This window comes from Pseudochaenichthys georgianus, unplaced genomic scaffold, assembly GCF_902827115.2.
Source record: "Pseudochaenichthys georgianus unplaced genomic scaffold, fPseGeo1.2 scaffold_200_arrow_ctg1, whole genome shotgun sequence".
Taxonomy (NCBI): Eukaryota; Metazoa; Chordata; class Actinopteri; order Perciformes; family Channichthyidae; genus Pseudochaenichthys; species Pseudochaenichthys georgianus.
Window position 1 is genome coordinate 925338 of NW_027262720.1, and position 27530 is coordinate 952867.

A 27530-nucleotide genomic window follows, 5' to 3' on the forward strand; every position below is an offset into this window, starting at 1 on the left:
ACGTCCGTTTGTGATGATGCTGCACAGCTGATCGTCTGACAGCAGCCAGCTCTGTCCCCGTTATTTCCACACACACCCCCGCCTGTTAGTACACATTTACTGACAAACATTTGTATCATCTGTTGTAGACCCAAATAAATAAAATAAAATAAGAACTAATTCTCAAAAAAGATAAACGCCATTCTTAAAATGTATAAACGAACAACAGTTTGATTAATATTGATTAGAGTGCACAAAATAAATAAAATAATTCAGAGAAGAAAAAGAGATATGTTATCTATCAAAACCCAGTTAGATTAACATTCATTGGATTGCACACTTTGTTTGTTTGGATATGTAGCAAATTTTAAATAGCACTTAATGACTGACTGAATAGAAATGACAATAAATGAAAATGTAAAATGAAAAAAGCGATCATGAAAATGTTTCCAAAAAATGAATAAAATGATTTTTGACCACTTTGTTGTTCAGATATATCACATATTTGTAACTAAATAATACATGAATTGAAACAAAACACGGTATAAACTGAGGAGTGACTCCCGTGAGGTTCATGTATTTTCTTCACTCCGCTGGGAAACTGCTCTCATGTCAAGAAGCATCAGATCAGTGCATGCACTGCATCGTCCAATCAGTGAGCGATACACAGTAAGGGGGCGGGGCGAGTGTCTGAGAATTTCATCGAAGGATGGTCTGGTGGTTCCTCGATTATAGCTCCTAGCTCCTCTGGCAAAAATAAGGCCATTGGGACGCTACTCAAGATGGCGCAGACAAATCAACTTCCGGTGAGACCGAGGAGCGAGGAAATGAAAAATAAGAGAAGTGAGAAAGGGCCTGTGTCTGCCGGCCAGGCGCGCTGTGAGGGGCAGGGCCATGGATGTATAATAAGAACTGGATACAGCGTGGGAGGCGGGGCCTCATTCATTCCTATGAGAGTTGCTCAATGGCGCAGAGTTGCTCAATGGCGCATGATGACAAAATGGCCCAATTTTTGAGAGAGCTAAACGTCAGATTACCCGGCATGCCTGAGAAGTACCCGTATGTGCACTCATAGAGCATGCGCAACTTTAACCACGCCGCCCAAAGGCTCGTTCACATTAAGCACGTGAATTTGCGTACACGTAACAGCACCGCGCGTTCATGACAGCATGGTACTGGATTTATATTAACGATGCGGCAGTTAGCAGCTAGCGGCTAGCTAGTAAATTATGCTAAATTACACATCAATCGTTATGTACTTTTATATTACGCTGACATCAGGATCTAGTGATATCCAAGCAACAGAGCTTCATTTAGCATGATACTTGTGTGGGTTGTACATGAAACCACTTGGTAATATATAAAAATGTATATGTTGAAGCCTGTTATGATCAATTGTGAGTTAAAACGTTATCTAAAAAGTAAAGCTGATGATGGATTACTGTGGTGGAGTTAAAATAACAATAGCCTATTTCTTTTTGAAATGTGATGGAGTAAAATGATAGTAACTGTGATTATTCATGTTAAGTAGCCCACACGTAACTAAAACAATTGCAAGTGCAATAAGAAGCTACAGGAACGTTAATATACGTCGGTAATATTAACTTTATTTACTACAACATTTACGGTACAAGATTTACATCATACAGCCCATGTAGTATAATATTTTACAAATGATGAATTACAGCAAACATGTGCAATATATCCATTATTACAGCTCCGTGGGCTGGCAGTAAGGCGATATGGTCCGTTGTTATTGTGCATCCATGGGTAAAGAGAAACCCATGTAGTACTGAACACGTAACATGAACGTGCCGGGCGGCGCGGTCCCGTGGGTTAGATGCGCGTTCATAATGCCGAGGGAAATAACTCTCAGAATAACGTTATTAGCACATTTTTACAACTTGAGGAACGAATGTTTTTAATAAGGGCTATACAAACGTTCATACTGGGTAGTTTATTTAGTTTAAAAAAAATTATCCAACGAGTTACAGTGTAAGTCAATGGGAAAAAGTGTTTCCGGGCCCAGCAACCTAAAGGAAGTGTAGTACCGCCGTTTGACCAGCACGAATATTCTCATCAGACTCCGGCGCACTTCCTGGGGGCTTGGGCAGGGCTCACACACAGCGAGAGGGGTCTGCCTGCAGACCTCCACTCTCAGGACAGTTCCGGTGCAGACCTCCACTCTCAGGACACCTCCACTATAGATATATATAAACACTAGATGGCTCATGGGAGATTTTCCAGCGTAGCTGACCGGCCGCCATCTTGCCACAGTCAACAGTTACTCTGATTCGCGTTATGGTAGCTCTTGTAAGGTGAGTGATCTGCACAAAAATACTCTTAACTCTCTGAAATCTTGACTGATTTACAAACGGTTTGGTTTATTTGAAACATTATTAGCATGGCTATGATACAGGATGCTTGGACATGTTGAAATTGCAGCTTTTCTTTGTGTATGTGGTTGTATTTATTAGCTGGCTAATAACAAGAGGCTGTGAGTGAGACATAGTATTACAAAGTTCACCCAGCAACTTTACACCAGTGGGAGAGGCAGAACTGCTCTTTCTTTTCAACATAACTTAAGTTACACATGATTGTGGTTTGGCTTGTTAAAAACATCTTGCATTATGATACAGGAATTTGCTGGCTTTGTGTTTACAGAAGTACCTGACTATGCCGGACTTTTGTGCAGCCTACGGATGCTCCAATCGCCGCTGTCTGCAAACAAGAACCCGTGGGATCACCACATATGTTTATGTTTGCTCAGTCTAATAAACCCATAACATGGTTGTGAAAGAATACCAAAGCTGAGGCTGGACGATGATTGATTGTTGGTGTGCCATGTGTCAGCGTGTGTCTTATTGGTTTTGTGTTATACTGTATTTTATTGTGTGCAGCTGGTCCTTATCTCCAAGACACATTTAAAACAAATAACCTTGAACCTTGAAGCCCCATCTCTCCCCACCTGCTCCTGCTTCCTACATCCCCTCCACACCACACCAAGTTGTTCTTCTTAATAATAATAATACATTTATGTTGCCTTTCATAACACCCAAGGACACCTTACAGGGGCATAGGGGCAATATAGGGAACAATTTAAACAGTGGATTTTGTGATATATCAGCTGGGGTGAGACAAGACAAACCACAAATGGACTACAGGAGGACACATGGTACAGTTTATATTAGTCTTGGTCTTTTTTCAATAACATATTTCAAAGGTTCTGGATTTGTTTACAAATCTAGAAACTAAATACAAAACTAGGATGATATGAAGATCTCATGTCAAAAATAATTGTGATAAATTAGACAACTGGCCTGTCTGTGAGCACATTTTACGTTGGTTTGGTTCTTCTGATAAAGGTGTGAATATCTAAATAATATACCAATATATGCTATTGTCATTAGTTGTGTCCCTGTTCTTCAAGCTAAGGCATTGCTAAATTAACAACTCTTGGCTTACAGAGTGGTAACATGAGACCGATTTTTATATATAAAATATAAATGTATTTTATTTTTATAATTTATTTTAAATATTAACAATATAATAAAAGTACGGTGGCCCTGAAGTGCAAGACGCCACAGCATTTCAGAAAACACCACAGCATTTCACAAAACGCCACAGCATTTCACAAAACACTACAGCATTTCACAAAACACTACAGCATTACAGAAAACGCCACAGCATTTCACAAAACACTACAGCATTTCACAAAACACCACAGCATTTCAGAAAACACCACAGCATTTCACATTGGACGGAAAGGGTATTCCTTTAGGGAGAACACTTCTTGTTTGTGATTGGACAGAGCCAGCCAGAGAAGCACTGCTGTGATTGGTTGTTTTTGCTGCCAGTCAAGAAATGACGCTTGTGATTAGCCCAACACATCAGCCGTTAGCTCAGCTGTTAGCACACACTCAGAGCTCACAGCTCCTCATATCTGTTCAGAAACTGGACAAAAGTTAAACATGTACAAACCACAGACTGTCTATGTCATGGTGAATACAGTCGCTGCTTTATTTATGTAACGAGAACCAGACTGGGGGGGTCAAAAGGGCTTGACCAAGGCTGACCCAAAGTGCACGGTGGTCGGACTCATCACCTCCGTGATGAGTCTCCATTGTGATTTGAAAACTTCCATCAAACGAGTCCTTCGGTGGGCGGGAAAAAAACGCGTCATAATCGTCACTTCCTGTACTGACAGTGGAGGTCATAGATATATATAAACACTAGATGACTCACCCGCGCTGCTGGCCAATGGAGACCGACGTTGCCACTTGGCCGCCATCTTGCTACAGGGAGTTCTCTCATTCATAACATTATGGTTTACTATTTAAATAACCATATCTTGCTCAATTTTCAACCAATTTTCAAACGGTTTGGTTTTTTATAAACATCAAAGATGTAGTTATGATACTGCATACTTATAATCATGGACTTTCATATGAAAATAACATAATAATCAGATAAAGCAATAGTTATACACACACACACACACAAGGTATTCATATTAAATATTTGCCGGTGTATATATTTCCATATATTTTATTATATTGTTAATATTTAAAATAAATTATAAAATTAAAATACATTTATATTTTATATATAAAAATCTGTCTCACCACTCTGTAAGCCAAGAGGCGTTAATTTAGCAATGCCTTAGCTTTAAGAACAGGGACACAACTAATGACAATAGCATATGTTGGTATATTATTTAGATATTCACACCTTTATCAGAAGAACCAAACCAACATAAAATGTGCTCACAGACAGGCCAGTTCCGTCTAATTTATCACAATTATTTTTGACATGAGATCTTCATATCATCCTAGTTTTGTATTTAGTTTCTAGATTTGTTAACAAATCCAGAACCTTTGAAATATGTTATTGAAAAAAGACCAAGAATAATATAAACTGTACCATGTGTCCTTTTGTGTCCTTCTGTAGTCCATTTGTGGTTTGTCCTGTCTCACCCCGGCTGATATATCACAAAATCCACTGTTTAAATTGTTCCCTATATTGCCCCTATGCAATATAGGGAACAATTTAAACATAAACTATCCTATGTGTCCTTGGGTGTTATGAAAGGCGGCCCCCCAAAATAAATATATTATTAAGAAGAACAACTTGGTGTGGTGTGGAGGGGATGTAGGAAGCAGGAGCAGGTGGGGAGAGATGGGACTTCAAGGTTATTTGTTTTAAATGTGTCTTGGAGATAAGGACCAGTTGCACACAATAAAATACAGTATAACACAAAACCAATAAGACACACGGTGACACATGGCACACCAACAATCAATCATCGTCCAGCCTCAGCTTTGGTATTCTTTCACAACCATGTTATGGGTTTATTAGACTGAGCAAACATAAACATATGTGGGGAACATAGTGCTGCGTCTCATGGAACATGAAGATTTAATAAATACATAGTAGGTGGCGATATATGCTCCTAGTGGTAGCGATTCCCCATTAATATATAAATATCAAAATATACGAATATATAAATAATAGTAATATGGAAATTAATATCCTTCTAATATCCCTTCTTGTGCACAGTGTTGATCCTCCAGTTCAGCCCATTGTCTAAGTGCACTCCCAGGTATTTGTAGTCCTCCACAACAGCCACATCCTCTCCCAGAATGCACAGGGGTAGAGGAGACGTTCTCACCCTCCTGAAATCAATGACCATCTCTCTGGTCTTGGCCACATTCAGAATACTCACAACATTAGGCTGAGGTTCATCTTCCGCTCTTCTTGAAGTGGTTGTGCTTCTTGTTGCTTCCGGCTAAAATAAACATTAAAGACATGTTGAGTGTTTAAAATGTGCTGTAATACACAACACATTATTTATTCCTAAACTTGCAGAAAGAAAAACTAAAGTGTGACATGTAATCACATATTTATATATCAATCTTATACACCTTGAATTGTTGTTGGCCAATGATACACATACCCTTTGAGGATGAGCTGGGAAGTTGAATATTGTTGGCACAACACCATCTTTAAGCCGGACAGTCTGCCCTGTCCGGTCAAATTCCTCACTCCTGAAGTGCTCACTGCAGAGCAGTGTCCTGTCACAGGAAACAAAACCGTCCCTTCTTAGGGCGAGTTCCCACTGCCTCCTCCTCTCTTTGGTTTTGGGAAACCTTAAAAACATGAGAAAGGTAGCCAGATATATAAATTATTGTCAACATGTTCCTCCCTTCTTTCCTTTAACATTAAGGGTAGGACAAAAATACTCACCGAAATTATCATATTTTTGGTATGTATGCATGTATGTATAGCCTACTTTAAGAATAAGACAACCACACTAAGAGTAATAAAAAAAGGTGTCCAATAGAAACATTAAATAATTGTGTAAAGAAATGGTAACAACATATTCTAAAGAGGCTGGGTCAACAACAATCTTGCAATACTATTATCTCACATAGCCCCACTGACCCTGTGTAGCAGGACTTGTAATGTACATACATCCACTAAGTAATTAACGATTATCCTAATTTTAGTCATAATATTGTCATATCTTACACGTGAAAGGTGATCCCACGGGTTCTTGTTTCCAGACTGCGGTGATTAGAGCATCCGTAGGCTGCACAAAAGTCCGGCATAGTCAGGTACTTCTGTAAACACAAAGCCAGCAAATTCCTGTATCATAATGCAAGATGTTTTTAACAAGCCAAACCACTTGGAAGAAATCATGTGTAACTTAAGTTGTGTTGAAAAGAAGCAGTTCTGCCTCTCCCACTGGTGTAAAGTTGCTGGGTCAACTTTGTAATACTAGGTGTCACTGACAGCCTCTTGTTATTAGCCAGCTAGTAAATACAACCACATACACAAAGAAAAGCTGCAATTTCAACATGTCCAAGCATCCTGTATCATAGCCATGCTAATCATGTTTATAATAAACCAAACCGTTTGTAAATCAGTCAAGATTTCAGTGAGTTAAGAGTATTTTTGTGCAGATCACTCACCTGACAACAGCTACCATAACGCAAATCAGAGTAACTGTTAACTGTAGCAAGATGGCGGCCGGTCAGCTACGCTGGAAAATCTCCCATGAGCCATCTAGTGTTTATATATATCTATGGTGGAGGTGTCCTGAGAGTGGAGGTCTGCACCAGAACTGTCCTGAGAGTGGAGGTCTGCAGGCAGGCTCCCATGCACACAGCCAGGTCAGGACACTCTGCGTGCAGCAGTGTCGCAGCCAAATTAATAATATAGAGACTTTAGCCGCTTTCACACCGCAGGACTTGCGGTACTTTAGTGCCGGCACTAAAGTACCACTAAAGTACCACGGCACTAAATCCGCCAGGGGGCTAGTGCCAATCGCATTCACACCGCAGTACTTTCCCTGAGGCACGATTACGCTGACGTCACTTCGTCTTCTTCTTCTCTGGGTTTACTGGCAGGCCGCAAAACCACTTCACGGCGGTGTGAACGCGACATTATTAGCCGCGTTCACACCGCAGGACTTTCCCTGGTACTTTAGTTCTTTAGTTCCGTTAGTACCAATAATGTCGCGTTCACACCGCCGGGACTACTCAGTGCCGGGAACTGTTTTGGAACTCTTTTGGTACTTTTTAGTCCCTGCTAGAGAGGTGGTACGAACCTGGTGACAAATGAGTGCCAATTTCTATTCTATTTCTATTGGCTGGGCGAATTGCAAACCACGCCCCGTTAGACTCTGAATTTGTTTTGTTAGGCAGCCATTTTTTTCCTCGCTACAAAACCACATCCACACCTGAGCGAGTGGTTTTTTTGTACTTTAAAGCAGTTATGACCACACGTACTACAACACCGGAGCGGTGGAATGATGAGGAAGTGTCGGCGCTTCTGGCAATTTACTCCAAGGACGGGATGCAGCAGCTTCTACAGAAAGCAGTTCCCAACTCCAAATGTTTTTGAGCGATGTTCGCTACTTGAGCTGGGAATCGTGCACAGTGCACACGGATGCCGGGTAAAAATAAAGAAACTCAGGCAGGACTATAAAAAAATTGAAGACCACAATAATAAGAGTGGTAACGATTTTCTATTGTTATTATATATATATATATATTGCCACTGTTTTTCAATACTGACACCTAACTTGCACTAAGGCGTGTCTGCTGCTATATATATTGCCACTGTTACATTGTTTTGAAACTACTTACACTTTATTTTACATTTCACACTGTTATTTAACTTCAATTTACATGCATACGACACACCTGGAACAGCATGATGCCATTATTGTTATGTCTTGACTGTGCAATAAAACAAACAAACTGGCGAAGCTTTATTTATTGTGTCCCACCGCAATTTTGCAGAATAGAAGAATGTGAGAGCAGACAGGTGTCGGTGGTTGAATTTATCAGAAACACAAGTCTTACACACATAAACACGTAATTTATCATGTCATTTGTTTTAGATAAATAAGGGAAAAACACGAAACAAGGGTTGATGTCCTTTTCCAAAATCAGCCTGAGGGGGCAATATATAATAAATACATAAAGATAAAGTTCATTGTTATAATGGGGTATTTTATTTGTAAATTACCCTTATGAACTCCATCATGTCTGAGGTCGGAAAGTAAACAAACGCCTCATACAGCGGATGGGCTTTATACCCCCTTCCCCGTGTAGTTCTTCTTCTCTCGTTTTTTGTTGTACTCGCCGTGAAGTGGTTTTGCGGCCTGCCAGTAAACCCAGAGAAGAAGAAGACGAAGTGACGTCAGCGTAATCGTGCCTCAGGGAAAGTACTGCGGTGTGAATGCGATTGGCACTAGCCCCCTGGCAGATTTAGTGCCGTGGTACTTTAGTGGTACTTTAGTGCCGGCACTAAAGTACCGCAAGTCCTGCGGTGTGAAAGCGGCTATTGGTACTAACGGAACTAAAGAACTAAAGTACCAGGGAAAGTCCTGCGGTGTGAACGCGGCTATTGTATGTACTGTAGCGACCCTGCATAGGATGTCCAGGGTGTCACTCAGGCATCCCCCGTCTCTCTGCCAATCATGGAGCTGCATAGTGATGCTGGTTGGGGTGCGGGCCTGTGGTTGGGGGAGCGGACGGGGAGTTGTGACGTAGACACTGCTATATATGTGTAGGGGTAGGAGTTAGGTTAGTGTGAGGTAGAACCCACAAAGTGTACATGTACCTGTGATCGTCTGTAAAGAACAAGAGTTATTAAAGCCTAATAACGAGAAGCCTGTTTCCGACTCACCTTGTGAACGTTACAGTACAGTGGACTGTTGTGAACATATTTTTGCGTATTTGCAGATCCGTTTTACATTTTCACATTTATTATTGAGTTTGCTAATCTTTTAAATGCATTTGTGGATGGTGTTTTACATTTCCAAATCACATATTTACACAAAAAATATTTTTATGTTCACACAAATAATGAGACAAATGTAAGCCCATATCTCTCTCTCTCTCAAATATATGTATTAATAAAAAAAAAAATCTGTGAATACTATCATTAATTTACAAATAAACAAAAGGAATTTGTGAATATCTCTTTAACATTGACAACTTTCGATCAGACATTTGTGAATCCATTTTGTATTTGTATTGTTCTATTGCAAATGAGATTTCTTTAGACATAGGCCTACCTCTTCTCTGAGACAGTCAAAGTGGCATAATAGCCTATAAGTTAAGAATGCTCACTCTGATGGTCATTATATTTGGAGAGGGAAATACCAGGTGGCTGAACTACATCACCAAATAGTCCGAATAAGAGTAACCCAATACAACAAAGTGTATTAGTTCTGAATTGCAAGCCTCAAAAACATAGGTGTAAATAGTACAGGTTTTATTGAAACTGGAACCTTAATTTAAAGTACAGTATACAATTCATCAAATAATTCTGTGAGAGGTCAAGTATATAGATACTAGAATATAATGTTGAATGTCAGGTTCCTCAGAAACGTTAGGGGACACATTTTGACATTCTGCACAGCAGGTGCAGAACTCCTACAGGGAAGGCCAACAGAGAGGCACTGGCACTTTCCACTCTCTCCACACTTTACATCTTTGCAATACAAGTGAGTAATGTCTCTCACTTCTGTAGGTGCTGGGGGTTTTGTAAATAGCACTGGTTGAATGGCCCCATCTCTGACAATCCACCCCTTGCCAATAGGACTCTATAACAAGGGTTTGGGTTCGGGCTGTGACACCATGTCGCTGTCTGAAACATTGCTCTTTACATGTTGTTGAAATGCATCCTCTGTTGGCGGCAGATTTTCCGAGGCTGCATCTGTTGTTGATGCAATTATCAATTACAAATAAAAGCAATAAACAGGAATATACATAAACAGTAGAAAAGATCACGATGAATATTACAACATTTAATGTAGCCTTACTGTGAAGGCTAATCTAAATACGGTGCGGAAAATAACCGAGTGACACGAGCAGATTTCGGTCGAGACCGGCGGCAAGTTTGTCTCAAAACTCTGTGTGTGTAAAGACGATCCACAAGCAGAGATTTGAGATCCACAAGCGCATTTTTGGTTGACAAATACAAAATGGATTCACAAATGCCTGATCGAAAGTTGTCAATGTTAAAGAGATATTCAAAAATTCCTTTTGTTTATCTCTATAAATTAATTATAGTATTCACAGACCTTTTTTTTATTTGTGAAAATATGTTCCGTTTTACATTTGCACATTTATTTGTGAGTTTGCAAATCTTTCAAATGCATTTGTGGATGGTGTTTTACATTGACAAATAACATGTTTACACACAAATAATTGTTATGTTCACACAAATACATATGAGACAAATTTAAGCCCATAGAGAGAGCTCTGTTTTCCAGCCTGAGTCTATTTAATTTATTGTTTTGGTTGTGTGGGATTTAATATATGTTTTATAATTTAATGTATTTGTTTTATTTATTATATATAATTTATATATTTGAATATTTTTTCACATTTCATGTGCAATGTTGAATGTTCAATACAAAAGTTCTGTTTGAAAGGATGTACTTGAATTAATATTATATATTATCATTAAGTCAGTGGTCTAATATGGTCTTACAACGGGGCCGACAATATTATCGTTTATCGCAATAGTTTACGGGAAAATGTATCCGTGATGCAAACACAGGTATAGTGAAAAAAGAGAGAACTATTCGAAGCAGAAAAAAACAGCGTAATATAACATCTGACAAAGGCCTGTGCTATAATGCTTCAATTAACTGGCTATTCTTTATACTCAGATCAATAGGAGACGGATCTTAAGTTATAAATCAAAGGTTTTTATTATTATTTGCAGCAGGGGTGGTTGTATAAAACTCCCCAATTACTTGGACTATTCCTTGCACCCCCTAGCATAAGCCCGAATTGTTTCAACCACATTGCAGCACTAACGTGCACTTGTTGTCATAACGAGATCGCCAGGACACCAGTAGCGACCGGACAATCGGGAGTGTTGTTCAATTTGTGTGTTGGTCCGCCTCCCATCTATTCAGACATCGGACGACCTGCAATCATCACTGATGAAGGCCATGTGGATATGCATCAACCTACCTCGATGCAGCTGTGTTCCACACATTGCCTCCAAATGTACAGCTCTTCTCTTTCCAGCCACCTCGTCATCAACAAGCATCTTTCCTCAGTCCATCACACGCTCCAGTCCAACTGCCTCCTGGGTTTGTTTCCCCAGGACATCAAGTCCCCTCTCCTCAAATGCCTGTCTCAGCTATGCATCCCCCTCTGGTGCCATGGCCTGGATCTGCTCCAGCTGGCCTACCATATCCACCTTTGCTACAGCAACAGCAGTACAGGGAGCAGCAGCCTCGAGCACATCCAACTGCATGGCCATCACCTCCGTCTCCTGTTGTTTGGCAACCTGCTCCTCCTCAGGCACATCCAAATCCTATACAGGACCCACGGCACAGGCCTGCTAAGATTCCCAGCATAAACTCACTTCCTTTGTGGCAGCCTCCTGTTCTCCAATCACAGTATCCCACTCGGGCGGCTGGCCAACAGTATGCGTTTCCGCACTCAGCTCTCCATACGCATCTGCCTAACTCTACTAGCTATCCAAACTCTTTTCTCCAGCCAGTTCATAATAATGTGCCTTTGCACGCTCAGTCCCAGCCAGCGGCACATATGCCAAACCTGATGGAGATGGCCAGATCTTCCTCATATGGCATTCCGCGGCCCAAGCTAATCAGTTTCACGACGGGGAAAGAGAGTGATTTCCTGCTGCTGAAGAAAGGGCTAGATGGGGTATTAGGTCCACACTATCACCTGTCTGAAGACTATAAATTCCAAGTGCTGTGAGACCATCTCAAATTCCCCAGCGCTTTCCAAATAGCCAAGAGGTATGTCCATGAACCCATGCCATACACCAAGGCCATGCAGGCCATGCAGCAGCGCTATGGACAGCCCAGACAATTAGTGCAAGGTGAAATAAACACCATCCTTAATGCGCCTGCTGTGAAATATGGAGATGCAGGGAGCTTTGAGGACTTTGCTCTGTCAGTAATTAGCCTTGTTGGTCTGCTTAACAGCCTGGATGGAGCAGCTAAAAGTGAACTCTTGTGTGGCTCTCATGTGGATAGACTGCTTGCTAAACTCCCATCCTCATACAGGGACAGCTTTGCAGAGTATTGTTTAACAAAAGGCATTCTGCAGAGTAGTGTTGCACGGTGTACCGATACTTGAAAGGTACCGCGATACCCTGCCGCTAAAAACGGTACGTTTCCTCCGTTTCATTAGTATCGGTACTTTAAGAATGACGGGAAAAGTACTCCGGTGAGAAAGCGCCGTTTTAATAAGAGCCGTGTGTGTTCAGCGCTCTGCTTCCACTCCCTGCACTGCAGCTGTGCCTGCTGTCCCGCTCCTCTCAAGCACGTTCTAAGTCCCTCCCCTCTCTCATGCACGTGGCCACGCTCTAGCTGCCAGAGCATGTGAGAAAACGAGAAGCATGGCTGCTTGTTGACAAAAAAGACGGCAGAAGCGAAATTTGGAAGTATTTGAGCTATATCTTCAGAGTTCAGACTATCGCTCCTGATATTCTACCGTTTCTCACCCATTTCATCAACACTTCTCTAACTTCTGGTCACTTTCCAAACAGTCTCAAGGAGGCAAGAGTAAACCCTCTCCTAAAGAAACCCACTCTCAACCCGTCTGATGTTATAAAGTACAGGCCTGTCTCTCTCCTCCCGTTCCTGTCTAAAACACTTGAACGCGCCGTCTTTAAACAACTTTCCTGCTATCTCCATCAGAACAACCTTCTGGATCCGCACCAGTCTGGTTTCAAGGCAGGTCACTCCACAGAAACTGCCCTCCTTGCTGTCACTGAGGAACTGCACACGGCTAAAGCAGCCTCCCTCTCCTCTGTCCTCATCCTGTTGGACCTGTCTGCTGCATTCGACACGGTGAATCATCAGATCCTCCTTCGCACTCTCCAAGAACTTGGAGTGTCAGGCTCTGCACTTTCCCTCCTCACCTCATACCTCAAAGACCGCACCTACAGGGTAACTTGGAGAGGGTCCGAGTCCGACCCTTGTCAATTAACTACAGGGGTCCCTCAGGGCTCTGTTCTTGGTCCCCTCCTCTTCTCCCTGTACACAAACTCGCTCGGATCTGTCATTAGCCCGCATGGTTTTTCATACCACTGCTACGCTGACGACACCCAACTAATCCTGTCCTTTCCCCGCTCAGAGACCCAGGTCGTCGCACGCATCTCTGCTTGTCTAGCTGATATCTCTCAGTGGATGTCCGCTCATCACCTCAAGCTCAACCTTGACAAAACTGAAGTGCTTTTCCTTCCGGGAAAAGATTGTCCCACTCTTGACCTGACCATCAACATCGGCACCTCTGTTGTCTCCCCGACCCAGACTGCAAGGAATCTGGGTGTGATCCTGGATAACAACCTGTCCTTCACTGCAAATATCGCTGCTACTACCCGCTGCTGCAGATACACGCTTTTCAACATTAGGAAGATACGTCCCCAGCTGACCCAGAAAGCGACGCAGGTTCTGGTCCAAGCTCTCGTCATCTCACGCCTAGACTACTGCAACTCCCTCCTGGCTGGTCTACCTGCATGTGCCATCCGACCTCTGCAGCTCATCCAGAATGCAGCGGCTCGTCTGGTCTTCAACCTTCCTAAATTTTCCCACACCACGCCGCTCCTCTGCTCCCTCCACTGGCTTCCGGTAACTGCTAGAATTCACTTCAAGACACTGGTGCTTGCGTACCATGCTGCGAATGGATCTGGCCCTTCCTACATCCAGGACATAGTTAAACCGTACACCCCAGCGCGTGCTCTCCGCTCTGCATCAGCCAAACGACTCGCTGCACCCTCGCGAGGGGGACCCAAGTTCCCATCAGCAAAAACACGTGGATTTGCTATCCTGGCTCCTAAATGGTGGAATGAGCTCCCCATTGACATCAGGACGGCAGAAAGCTTACACACCTTTCGGCGCAGACTGAAAACTCATCTCTTTCGACTCCACTTAGAGCGATAGAATGACTAACAAAGAACTGCTAACAGAGCACTTATATACTAATAAAGGACTGGCTTATCTAAAGCCAGTTGAGTAGCACTTGAATGATTGGCTCTATGAAACCTGATGTACTTATATGATTCTGTTTTCCTCAAGGTTGTGTCTTCCTGGTCGAATGTACTTATTGTAAGTCGCTTTGGATAAAAGCGTCAGCTAAATGCAATGTAATGTAATGTAATATCTCTGACAGTGAGGGCAAGCCTACGGACACCACGAGGCCTGTCTGTGAGAAATGTTTTAGATCCCTGCAAACCAAGGGAGCCAACACATCAGACTTGGCTAAGCACCCGCCGACCGGAATCCAGAGCTGTTTAAAGAATTTAAAGACAGAGAGGTTAGCGAATGTGATAGATAACATAATTACATCTTTTTAGCTAACTTACCAATGTGGCTAACATCTGCAATATACATTTTGTCAATAATTATTTATATTACTGTACTATTACATGTTAAAATATAAAAAAATAATAATTTATAAAACAAAAGTTGTTTGAGATGATGCTTAATTTTATTTAATACGAATTCTTGTCATTTATTTTGTTTATTGTTCTCATTTTTTAAAAGTTTGTGTTAACCATATGGTTCTGGTGGGAAACTGTTTCCTTTTTTTTTAAGAAAAGTATCGAAAAAGAATCGGAATCGCAATTCTTGACTTGGTATCGGTATCGAAACCAACATGTTGGTATCGTGACAACACTACTGCAGAGTGGCACTACTAACACCTACACACTCCCTGATCTTGCTGTGTGGTTAGAGAGGAAATCACAAGCAATCCAGATATCCAGGCGAGCCATCGAGAGCTACACTGCGGACAAGCCACATTCAGAGCACAAGGAGCAGAAACCGTTCAAGTCCTCAAAACCTCAATCTTCAGTTTATTATGGCACTGATCGAGTCCCAGATAAGCGCTTTACTGACTCGAACACATCTTCTGGGAAGAAAGAGACAACTAAAGGCAAGAAAAGGGAAAGTTTCAAGCCCTTTTGTCTCTTCTGCAGTAGTACAGAGCACTATCTGAGCTCATGCCCGGACTTCAGCATGCTAACAACCACACAAATAACAGCATGGATAAAAGACAATAAAAGATGCTGGAAGTGTGGCAGCGGGCATCAACCTGACAACTGCACTCTGAAGAAACCTTGTGCCACCTGTGGTGATCAGCATCTGCAGATTCTGTACGAGTCTATATCCAGCACAAATAAAAGTGTCCTTGCAGTGAGTACAGTATCCAGCGCCATCTACTTGGATCAAGTCACACACTCTGAGTGATGTTAAAGGTGGTGCCAGTGAAACTCCACAGTAAAGGCAAAACACTATCCACACATGCTATCCTGGATGATGGGTCCGAAAGAACCATCATTCTCCAATCTGCAGTGCACTACCTGCAACTGGACGGGCAGAAGAGTCCCTCAAACTTCACACTGTCAGGCAGGAAGTGTCTGAGCTGCAGGGAGCCTCTGTGTCATTTGATGTGTCAGCACCAGGATGCCCTCAGGTGAGACATTACACCAGCCATGCCTTCACTGCTAAAGAGCTAGGTAAGCAATCCTGCCCAATGGATCTTCTACAGCACAAGTATGCCCACCTTGGAAATATTCCATATTCCCCGGGAAGATTTGTTTTTTTAAATATTGAAGTTAAAAGCATCAATCTGGTGCACTTTGAGAGCAACATGAGGAGATCTATCGATACATCTTTCAACGCCCATATGAAACAGAACTGTAAGCAGATTTTTCTTTTTGGATATTTTACAAATCACTCCCCTTTTAAACTCTATTCTTGTTATTTTTAACAACTTTTTTGTTACCGTCATATAGTAACAGGAAAAACAGGCACTCGCTCGTTTAATTATTTTGCGATCTAGATTTCTTCTTCTTTTTTGAAGTGAGAAGTTGTCCGTCAGTCCGACGGACGGACTCCCCCACCCCCCAAACAAAAACTCTTCGGTTCCCCACGAATTACACAAGTCACCCAAATCAGCGTTAAAAAAGTGGGAGGCACCGAAAAGCCACAAATTTGCATCACTGATGTATAGTCCAACAAAATTAATTATCGTGACACGCCTAAACAGCGTGGCCTCTAACACCAGCTGCCCGTCGTAACACTTATTTCAGGCACTAAAGCTTCGGATGTCCGACCACCAGGATAGCAAAACAGAGTGCGTAGTGCAGTAGGTGTTGTTGGGCTGGTAGAACCCAAGAGCAGTATCTAAACTGCCCCTGGAGGAGAAACCCTGTGTCGTTACCGAAATTATTCGGTACGGGCTCTTCAGTTCGGACGTGTGTACCGAACGAATATAGCTTTAAACGTAACAAATTGAGAACGTGAACAACTTTTTGGAAGTAATCTCAGGTGCTGCGTCGCAGCATTCAGAGTAATTTGCTCACACGCCCATATTTGCCTATAAATAGTCAAAGAAACGCCCATTCATTCATTTTGACTGACTGCATGAAGGAGATCGCAGGAAATTACGACAGAACAGCTAAAAAAGACATCTCACACCGTGAGATTTTGGTTATTTTGGGGAGGTCGGGATAAATCATATTGTTTGGTGGATGTAGTTTGAACCAGAGTAGCAGCATGGAGGTCGGATCGTCACCAAAATAAATAAATAAGTGGTCCGAAAAAGGTTCACGACAAAAACAATACACATAGCCTTCCTCAGGCAGTGTGTTTGTACCGGGGACAGGAGACCCCCCCTTGATAAGAAACTATCGGGTAATCCCTCCGGAGTGGAGTCATGACGACTGGATCTGAATTTTTTTTTTTGTATTTGGTGGTTCGTGTCCCAGCTGTTGATCAGCTGCGTCTCCACTGCAGCCTGTGCGTCTCAACCCCCTCCGCAGCAACTCTATATCCACCAGTTAGAGGAAATACAACTAATGTGTTGTGTTCTATTAGCTGTACAATTTACCACATATGGTGTTCTTAGTTTCCATACCTCCTGTGTTTTACCAGCAACTTATCAAGTCTTGGCAAATGGCATAAAACGTGATAGTATATATATATATATATATATATATATACACACATATATATATGCTCGTATCTACAACCTATAGAAATGCAAAACGGCGTGAGTTTAGACGTAATTCTGTCCTCCTGCTTACCGCATCATTTATGAGAAAACATTTCATAACATTAACACAACATATTCGAGGTGGTTTTAAATAACATATCCGTATTTATTTATTTTATGGTATTATTTCCACATATTCCTCTCCATCCTTCCTTCTGCCAACGGTGTTGCAGTTTCTCGTCTCTCCCGTTGTTGTGCTTAGTGCGTACGCATGGGTTAGAGTTTGCGTGGAGGACCACACATTTTCCGGTCAAGTTAGTATTTTATAAATCGCAAACATAGCGTAGAAACTGGCATACGCCATTTTTTGAGCGTATATCCCTTTATAAATGAGGCCCCAGGTCACAGGGATGCGTTCAAATTTAGTCAGTAATTTGAGGAACTGTCGAAATGGCGAACGCAGATAAAGTTGAGCTCGAAAATCCTCCAGCATCATTGAAGTCTCCGGTTTGGGAACATTTTGGTTTCACAGTTACGTACAAGGATGACGGACAAAGACAGGTGGAACGAACCAAAGCTGTTTGTCGGCATTGTTCAACTAACATTGGTTACGCGGCTGGCAATACATCAAACTTGCACACTCATTTGAAAAGGCATCACCCGAACGTAAATATCACCGGTACCAAAAGAAAAAAGACTGAAGTGCAAACCCAACTCCCGCTAGCATGTAGCCTCCACCACTCGCAACAAGTTCAGACCGAGCCAAAGCTATTACAAACGCCAAATATCCTTATGCTGCCATGTTAGCAAAGCGCTACCTGGCTGTATCTGCTACCTCTGTCCCTAGCGAGAGGGTGTGTTCTCTACAGCAGGAGACATTGCTAGTACCAGCAGAACTGCCCTTTCGGCAAGCAATGTGGACAAGTTCATCTTTCTTTAAAAAAAACATGAAAATACAATGACAAGCAAGTCATAATGTCAAACTGGCTGCTTCGGTACAGTACAGTTCAAATACAGATTATTTCAGTTCATCGAAATGATGCACCTTAATGTTTATTTTATATTTATTTATTTTATTACAGTTTAATAATAATTAAAAACCCAAAACTAATAGTTTATGTTTTGTGAGTACTAGTACAGTAAAGTTAAAATACAGATTATTTCAGTTCATCGAAATGCTGCACCTTAATGCAGTGTTTCCCCTACCATTGTCTTGACGGGGCTCTGCGCCCTGCCAACGGAGCCCTGCCTGAAATTCAAGGTGTTTTATTTATTTTTTAAATATATATAGCACCAAATTGCAACTGGAGTAATCTATCTACGGTCACTTTTCACATTGAACATGTGCTCTTTTATTAAATAAACTAAACACCCATGTTATTTATCCAATGTATGTGCATGTTTCAGTATACACTGCTTTGCGTATTCACATTCTCCCTCTGCTCTGTTTCTGCGGGGCTCTGCATTTCCTTTCTCTTGTAATATGACTTGATCGCTTTAAACTCCGCACACTGAGCTCTGATTGGTCAGCAGGCAATGCTTTCACTGAGTTGAGCTCTTACGGTACGTCCACACAGCAGCTTTTCGAAAATCTTGGAGCTGGGCGTGTCTGACAGCTTGGGGATTTTTTGCGAGCAATGCGACCAACAACCAATAACATGAATCTCCCGCCCCCGACATACAAAGCAAACAACCCCGGGGATTTTATGCGAGCAATATATATATATATCAATATATATATATATATATATTAGGGCTGTCAAACGATTAAAATTTGTAATCAGATTAATCACAGCTTAAAAATGTATTAATCATGATTAATCACCATTCGAACTATGTCCAAAATATGCCATTTATTTATGTATATTGTTGTGGGAATGGAAAGATAAATGAAAGAAGGCGGATATATCAATTTAACATACTTATAACATTTTTCTGCTTATCAAAATGAAAGACAACCCACACACCTATCAATCATCAAACCGTGGGGTCTGAATTCATTACGTGTTGATTTCTATCAACGGGGAGTACTTCAGGAAAGTCGACAGAGGGGGAGGGGGGCTAGTGGAGTACTTCGTGACCACAGAGTGTGAAAGTTGTGATCAGCTGTTTTAGCGCAGTTCTCCAGTGAAGGGGGGAGTCTCCCTCCGCAGCCGGTTGGCGTAGTTTTGGCACAGTTCCGTTGTACAGACCGACGTTAACAGCAGCCCTGTCTGTGCACACGGAGACCGACTCTGTCGTCCGGTGATCTGACCGCCTTCTGGAAAAGCTTCACAAGTACGTCGGTACGCAAATGCGCTTTGTGACACAAGTGACGGTACGCATTTCAGATTACGCACATACCCTGCGTACCAGTTATGTGCACCCCTGTACCAGAGCCATATTATTACTATTATATGGCTCTGCCCTGAACTACAGCAAGAGGATTCTGCGTCGGGACTTCCTGCAACAACACCACGCCGTTATCAAAGATGTTCTATTGAGAAGACGATCACTACGTGACAAAAGTTTTCAAAACCGTGGCTACTGAAATCAATCTTACTAACTGCTGTCTGTGCAATTTACTCCGCGAGTTGGCAGACTTTATTTTGCTTACTTTAACATCATGTCTCATGGTGGGGCTAAGCCATTTCTTGGTATGGGTGTAGCCTACCCCAGCCATACCCTGGCGCTGCCACTGGTGGCACGTATGGGCCATTCTGCACATGCGTTAAATTCGTTAAATATTTTAACGCAATTAATTCAAAAAATTAATTACCGCCGTTAACGCGATAATTTTGACAGCACTAATATATATATATATATATATATATATATATATATATAAACTCCCCAAACAGGCGAAAACCTACCAGTTTCACCCACTGTCTCTGCCACCTCCCTCCATGCCTGGTTCCTCCGGTTTGTATCCCGTTAATAGTTCTGGTCGTAAAGAACCGGGTGATTTGCTACCGTAACTTCTCGTTTGGAATATGAGGAAATGAACTGGTTCTGGTTCTCCCTGCTTACACGCAGTTTGATTGGCTAGCGCTTCTACGGTCAGATTTGCATAAACGTGTTTGATTGGCTGGCGCTTCCAGCTCAGCTTCAAAAGTTAAACATTGCTCAACTTTTGAATCCTGGACATCCTGGAAATCTACGCTTCGCTCCCCCACAATGCAGTTCGGCGAAAAGCGAGGCAACGTGACGTCATCCCCATTCAAAGTCAATGGGCAGAGAAGCGTTGGCAGATTCTTCTGAAGCTGCTGTGTGGACGTACCGTTAGCCTGCAACCTAACCTGGGGGGTATACTACGAATCTAGTTCAACCTAACCTGGATATGTTTTGAGTTATCCGGTTGACTTAATCCAAAACAAAGCCGCTCTCGCTAAACTGTCCTACGACGCTGGCTATCAACTCGTTCGCTCAAGCCAGCCGTGTCCTATCTAGTTAGGTGCGCGTTCACATAAAAGGGGTGGTATCTGGAGCATTCACAAACATGGAGAATCATACTGACAGAGCAGCGTCATACTTCCTGAATGAAAAGTCAACTATAATATTAGTCAAATATGAAGAAGTTTGAGTATACGCTGCACAAAGATGCAGAGTTGGCTAAAATAATGGAAAGCATTCCCCACACAGCAACATACACCTCTCACGACATGCACAATGCCATAATAGAGCTAACAGCAGTTCATCGTCTCTACTATTCCTCTCCGAGTGCAACGATGAGGAAGCTGCCATCCTTAACCAGTGTGCCTTGCTCGTGATTTACCAGTGTTTGTGCTGCCACGCACACAATGTTTCAAAGTGGTTTCTATGTTGCCCTTTATTTGTGCATGTATTTGCAATAAGTGTGCGTCTTTACACGATGCTGTTTGATATATATATTGTGCTCTAGGCCGTGACAGTTTTGTGTGCCCTCCCATGAAAATTATATGCCCTCCCTTTAGATTTGTTCTGGCACCGGGTCTGCACTAGGGTTGCCAGAAACTGACCATGATCAAAATCGATTATTCGGCAGCCCTGGCGAATAATAATCGATTATTCGACCCCCCACCCCGCGGGAGGAAAAAAACAAACAAAAAAAACTCCGTAAAGGAATTCCGTTGTTTTCTTTACTGTAACATGTTTAACAGTACAAACAACAAACAAGCATGTCATCACAACGACATGGCCTTGAAGTGAAGTTGGCCAGCTGTGCTGCGTCTTTCTCTGTAACCTCTTTGGCGTGCTTTGCACTCAAATGCGAACGCATTGTTGAGGTTGAGCTGTGATAGACCAACGTCTTTTCGCAGAGCTTGCATTTAACTTCCTTTGGACTTGTATGTTCGAAGTAGTTCCACGAGGAGGAACTCTTTTTACCTGCCGGCTGCCGCTTTGTTCATCTTTAGTCGCACGTGTGAGGGAGAGGGGGGGTGGGGGTGGGGTCGGTGTGTAGCGTGCTGCAGCAGCAGTCTGATCTGCACGCAGGCTTCCTCCAAGTTTACAGTTTATTGGTGTGACCAATGGCCATTTACAATTATTAATACTATTACTATTATTAGCATATATATATATATATATTTTGGTTGAAACTAAGCCAGAAAAAAAAAAATAATAATAATAATAAAAAAAATATATATAAATAATAAAATAAATAAATTTAAAAATAATATTCGATTACGGAGACTGTAACGAATATTCGAATAATCGCTGGCATCCCTAGTCTGCACACAGTCATCTATCACTCTCATCAGAATGCCCAGGTCGGTTACACACGTAACAAAAACACTTGCAGGTCCCGCGCATAGCGCGGGAAGGCCGGAGCGGAGCTGTTTTATGTAAAAGCGAAGCAATTAAGCATGCTCCGACTTCTTTATTTTATTTTCGTCCGGGTTCATCTTGCGCTTTATCAGTTGAATCACTTTGAACATTCGTTTGAGATGTTGACGGGTTGGCCGAACTTTTTACCCCACGGTCAAACAACTTAATTTGCTTCGCCATTTTTTTGTAAAACAAACACACAGCGCACGCGAGTAAACGTGCATCGCTTTCTGGCTCCGGTAACTTAAGTATCAGGTTCTTCATTTCATTTCAAACCTTTATTTAACCAGATTGGTCCCATTGAGATCATAGATCTCTTTTTCAAGGGAGACCTGCAGCATATAGGTTCCACATGAAACAATAAAGGACATTATACATTATATTTACAGGATACATAGTTATAGACATTTACAAGTGCCCATTGTATCAGCAAGCATTTCATTTTGCCTTGCTTTAAAAACATGCAGAGGAATGAGATTGCTCAGTTTCAATTCTTGCTGAAGATTGTTCCAAGCAAGTGGACATAAAAGCTGTCTTACCTGAGACAGTCCTTGCTCTTGGCACATCTAACAAGACTACATCATGTGACCTCAGACAATAGCTGCTTGCAACTCTCTGTGTTATCAGAGAGCAGATATAATACAGGAGTTTACCCAACAAAGCTTTATAGATAAACGTGTACCAGTGACTGAGCCTCCGTACAGAGAGTGATGGTAAACCTGCCTTGGTATACAGTGTACAGTGATGTGTAAGCGCTTTACAATTTGTGACAAGTCTCAGAGCACTGTGATACGCAGCACCCAATTTGCTCAGGTAATTGGCAGGTGCATTCATATACAACAAATCCCCATAGTCCAGCACAGGTAAAAAGGTCACAGTGACTAGCCTTTTCCTGGCCTCAAGCGAGAAGCAGGACTTGGTTCTGACTGGTCACAACAATAATTAAATATCACTCTTAATACAACAAATAATTAATATGTATTTTGCGGTGCACATTTAGCTGTTTGCTGTCCTTATTTCTTTATGTTAAAAACTGGTTGCCACTGATGGCAACCAAAGGCCAATAAGTGGTTGACATTTTTTCTGAATGGTTGCCAATGGCAACCTGGCAACCGTTACTGTCGAGCCCTGGGAGGTGATGAGGTGACGCTAAAAAGTTAACCAGATTCGTAGTACCGGAAATCCCAGAATGTATCTTGCTAAACGAAAATCCTGCTTCGTAGTATACCCCCCTGGTCCCGACCATGTTAGCCGCACAGCCTAAATTACCATGGAGATCTAGCCTGCTAAAACGAGAACCAGCTTCGTAGGACCGGAAACCCCGAGTTTTCCCTGAAGTTAGCCGGCTAAGCGAAAATCCTGCTTCGTAGTATACCCCCCAGGCCTCTGGAGTAAATTAACAATCTACCCTGCAGTATACAAAGTCATTAAAACTAGACACACACGGATGGATGTTACCTCTCTCTCTCCTCTTCGTCCTGGTTCTTCAGTCTTTCTTCTCCTTGATAAAACACTGCCGTTAAACACGCTAATTTCCCTTTACTTGTGTTTACCAATCAGCAACGTGGTTTAAAAAGCTACGAACAAAGAACGGGAGGCAACACAAACACGGTTTAACGGATAAATCACCCTCCAAGGATAAACTAAGTCTTTGTATGTGTTTTACATACACATTATATTCGGTATAAAATCTGCGTCAACGTCTGTTAGCAACGTCTAGCTTCTGAGGACCGGAAGCTAGAAACGGACTGCCGCAATGCATCATGGGAGTTTCTTTTTTCTTTTAAACATAAATTCACTGCCTCCCTGTGGTGAAAAACGATATTAAATAAATATGAATTACAACAATAATAATAATAATTATAATAATGATAATAATAATAATAATAATAATAATAATAATAATAATAATAATAATAATAATAAATATTCATTTGTTAGTCATAGTCATTTGTTTTCCATTATATAGGTTTTGATATAATTATTGATCATTAAAGTGTTATCAAAGCTGGTAAAGGTGCAGCTAGTGTTAATGACTTTGCAGGGTAGCGCTTATGAATTTACTCCAGAGGCCTGTACTACGAAGCTGGTTCAACCTAACCTGGATATGTTTGAGTTAGCCGGTTGGCTTAATCCAAAACATACGCGCTCTCGCTAAACTGTACTACGACCTGGGTTATCAAGTGGATCGCTCAAACCAGCCGTGTCCAATCTAGTTAGGTGCGCGTTCACATGAAAGGGGTGGTTTCTGGAGCATTCGACCAATCACAAACATGGACAAGCATACTGACAGCGCAGCGTCATACTTCCTGAATGAAAAGTGAACTATAATATTAGACATATGAAGAAGTTAAACTTTAAACATCCATGACTTAAACACTTGATCCAGGATCAAAGCCACATAGTTCACCTGCAAGGTGAATACAGCTGGTAAAAGACAAAGTGTTTGAATGCGTACATTAACAGGTTTATGATATCACTGCCCCGTCTAAGACACGATCTGACTTTAATTACATTTGTCTCGAGTGTTTCGTCAACTTAATGTGCTGATTAAAATAATACTTCTGCATACAGTATATGACACAGTGAGTGTTGCACGGCCAGATACGGCTCAAGAAGCTGACTCAGATAAGGAGATTATGATACATTATGATGTGATATGCCGTAGCCCTATACATACTTAATGTTACTCTGATCCAGTTACTTATGTTGTGGCAGATATGTAAGTAAGCTTTCTTAACGCTAATGTTATAATAGTCAGATTGCTCTGAAGATGGAGGTGATATTCTATTAATGTTCACGTTCACACAGTCGGTTATTTTTGCCGGCCGTCTTTCCTGCGACGGCAGTTTTTCTGTATTTCTTTTCTCCTGTAATATGACTTGATCGCTTTAAACTCTGCACACTGAGCTCTGATTGGTCAGCAGGCAGTGCTTTGAGTTGAGCTCTTAGCCTGCAACCTAACCTGGGAGGTATACTACGAAGCAGGATTTTCGTTTAGCAAGATAACTTCTGGGATTTCCGGTACTACCGAGCTGGTTCACTTTTTAGCGGGCTAGATCTCCATGGTGACAACCCTAGGGTTGTTGGTTGTTCCTAGAGTCTCTAAAAGTACAATGCGAGCCAGAGCCTTTTCTTATCAAGCTCCACATTTTTGAAATCAGCTTCCAGTTTGTGTTCGGGCGGCAGACACCCTATCCATTTTTAAGAGTGCGCTTAAGACCTTCCTTTTTGATAAAGCTTATAGTTAGGGCTGATAGTCAGCCCCTAGTTTTGCTGATATAGGCTTAGTTTGTCGGGGGACATCTTACTTCTTCCTTCTCTCTGTCTATAGCCTACCTCTCATGTTATGATTAACCCAGCTTCCCCAAATTTCTTTCTTTTTGGTGTCTATATACGCCGGGATCCGGAGTCATGGATGATCCTGCGGTCCTGTGTCCTGGATCGCGAGCCCTGGATCTTGAGTCGTGGCTGTGGTCCTGGATCATAAGTCCTGGATGGATATCCTCGTGGATTCATCTTCCTATTATACACACATGCATTTCCAAACATTTGGAATACCTATGTTGCAAATGTATTATCTTTTCAATGTACACACGGCATCTATTGCACGTCTGTCCGTCCTGGCAGAGGGATCCCTCCTCTGTTGCTCTCCCTGAGGTTTCTCCCATTTTTCCCTTTAAACTGGGTTTTCTTTGGAAGTCTTTCCTTGTACGATGTGAGGGTCTAAGGACAGAGGGTCTGAGGACAGAGGGTGTCGTATTGTCATACTGATATTCTGTACACACTGTGAAGACCACTGAGACAAATGTAACATGTGTGATATTGGGCTATATAAATAAACATTGATTGATTGATTGATTGATTGATTGATTGATTGATTGATTGATTGATTGATTGATTGACAATCAACAATAAAGCAAAAGGTGTTTAAATGTTTGCTGAACTCAGCCCTGACACTGGTAAAAAACCATAGACCTTCCCGGTGCCCATGCTGACTGCTGCTGTGCCCTGATTGACTTAAATAAACCCAGCTGTGTGCCCAAATTGACCCATCACCTTCAAAATAAAAGCATTTTAGCTGGAACACAACTTAACTTAAATAATATGGCTGTAAATTAATTAATTCTACAAAACAAAAAAATAACAAATACATTAAATAAATGTGAAAAATACTGAATAGCTTCCACACACATCAAGCTAAAATCATTAAATACATAACAAATGAGACTTCTACAGACAAAGCTTGAAATGTCACCTCTTCTGTGACATATTCTAACACTTTTAAGCGCACGGGAACATCATTAAAAAGAGACCGTTAAGCTAGCTGTTAGCTAGGCTGCACCGCTTTTAAAATCTATCATCAAAGTATACAACTTTACCATTTAAATACAACACGGTAATGTAATCCAAAACTTTGAACTTTTACATACATGCAATTGAAGTCTCTTGATTTAATTATAAAAAGTGCATTTACTTAGTAGTTTCAATATAAAAAAGCAATTAATGCAAACAACATCCATATTTCCTTTCTTAGAGTGTGTAGTGGACCGCACATTTTCCCGTCAAGTTTTTTTTTTATAAATCGCAAAGATTGCTTAGAAACTGGCGTACGCCATCTTTTCAGCGTACGCAACATTTATAAATGAGGCCTCTGGGGTCTTACCAGCCCACCAACACCTACTGCACTACACACTCCGTGTTGCTATCCTGGCAGTCGGACATCCGACGCTTTAGTGCATTAGTATAATGAATACTGATTCTTAAATCATGAGCTGCAGCCCTACTCTGATCAGATCTGATTCAGCTCTGTTTGATAGGAAGCAGTTACACCAATGAACACACACGTATGAGAGGACGTCTAGCTCACAACTCAAACTTGGTCCAGCCTTTGCTGTATAGCAATTCCACTTTGCTATTCAAGCCACTCCTTGGGTTGTCTGATTTGCTCCTCTTCACACTGTTTGGCTGCTGCGAGGCTATGCTCCAGTCTTCACACTCCAGTGCATGTTTTTCTTTGAGGATAGCCGCCATAGCACTGAGAGCAGCCGCTTCAGCCTCCGCCTTGATACATGCAAAGGAGATGGAGGACATTTTGGACCTGTGGCTGGAGCGGCCATATTCTTCCGGTTACATTAAAAACGCTGTCATTCGGACAGATATCAATTACCACATTAGTTTTGGTCATCAATTGGATGTGTAAATTGCTCCTTTGTAGTTTGCAACCACCTTTTCATTTTATTTATCATT

The 27530-nt window shown here is 41.8% G+C and overlaps 2 protein-coding genes across 6 annotated transcripts in view; both read right to left on the reverse strand.

Moving 5' to 3' along the window:
• The window catches only part of LOC117441806 (zinc finger protein 93-like), a 33810-nt gene extending 9799 nt beyond the window's left edge, over positions 1-24011 (reverse strand). Inside the window, exons 1-5 of one of the 5 annotated variants that reach the window (XM_071202283.1) lie at positions 23739-24011; positions 6511-6602; positions 5936-6128; positions 5705-5767; positions 2650-2700 (exon numbers count right to left, since the gene is read on the reverse strand). In XM_071202283.1, the coding sequence (XP_071058384.1) occupies positions 2650-2700; positions 5705-5767; positions 5936-6128; positions 6511-6590 (387 nt within the window). In that variant the 5' untranslated portion in view covers positions 6591-6602; positions 23739-24011. The other 4 variants (XM_071202284.1, XM_071202287.1, XM_071202285.1 and 1 more) reach the window with 4 other exon arrangements.
• Positions 1-27530, reverse strand: part of LOC117441807 (zinc finger protein 420-like) — a 350733-nt gene that overhangs the window by 212341 nt on the left and 110862 nt on the right. The window lies entirely within an intron of this gene.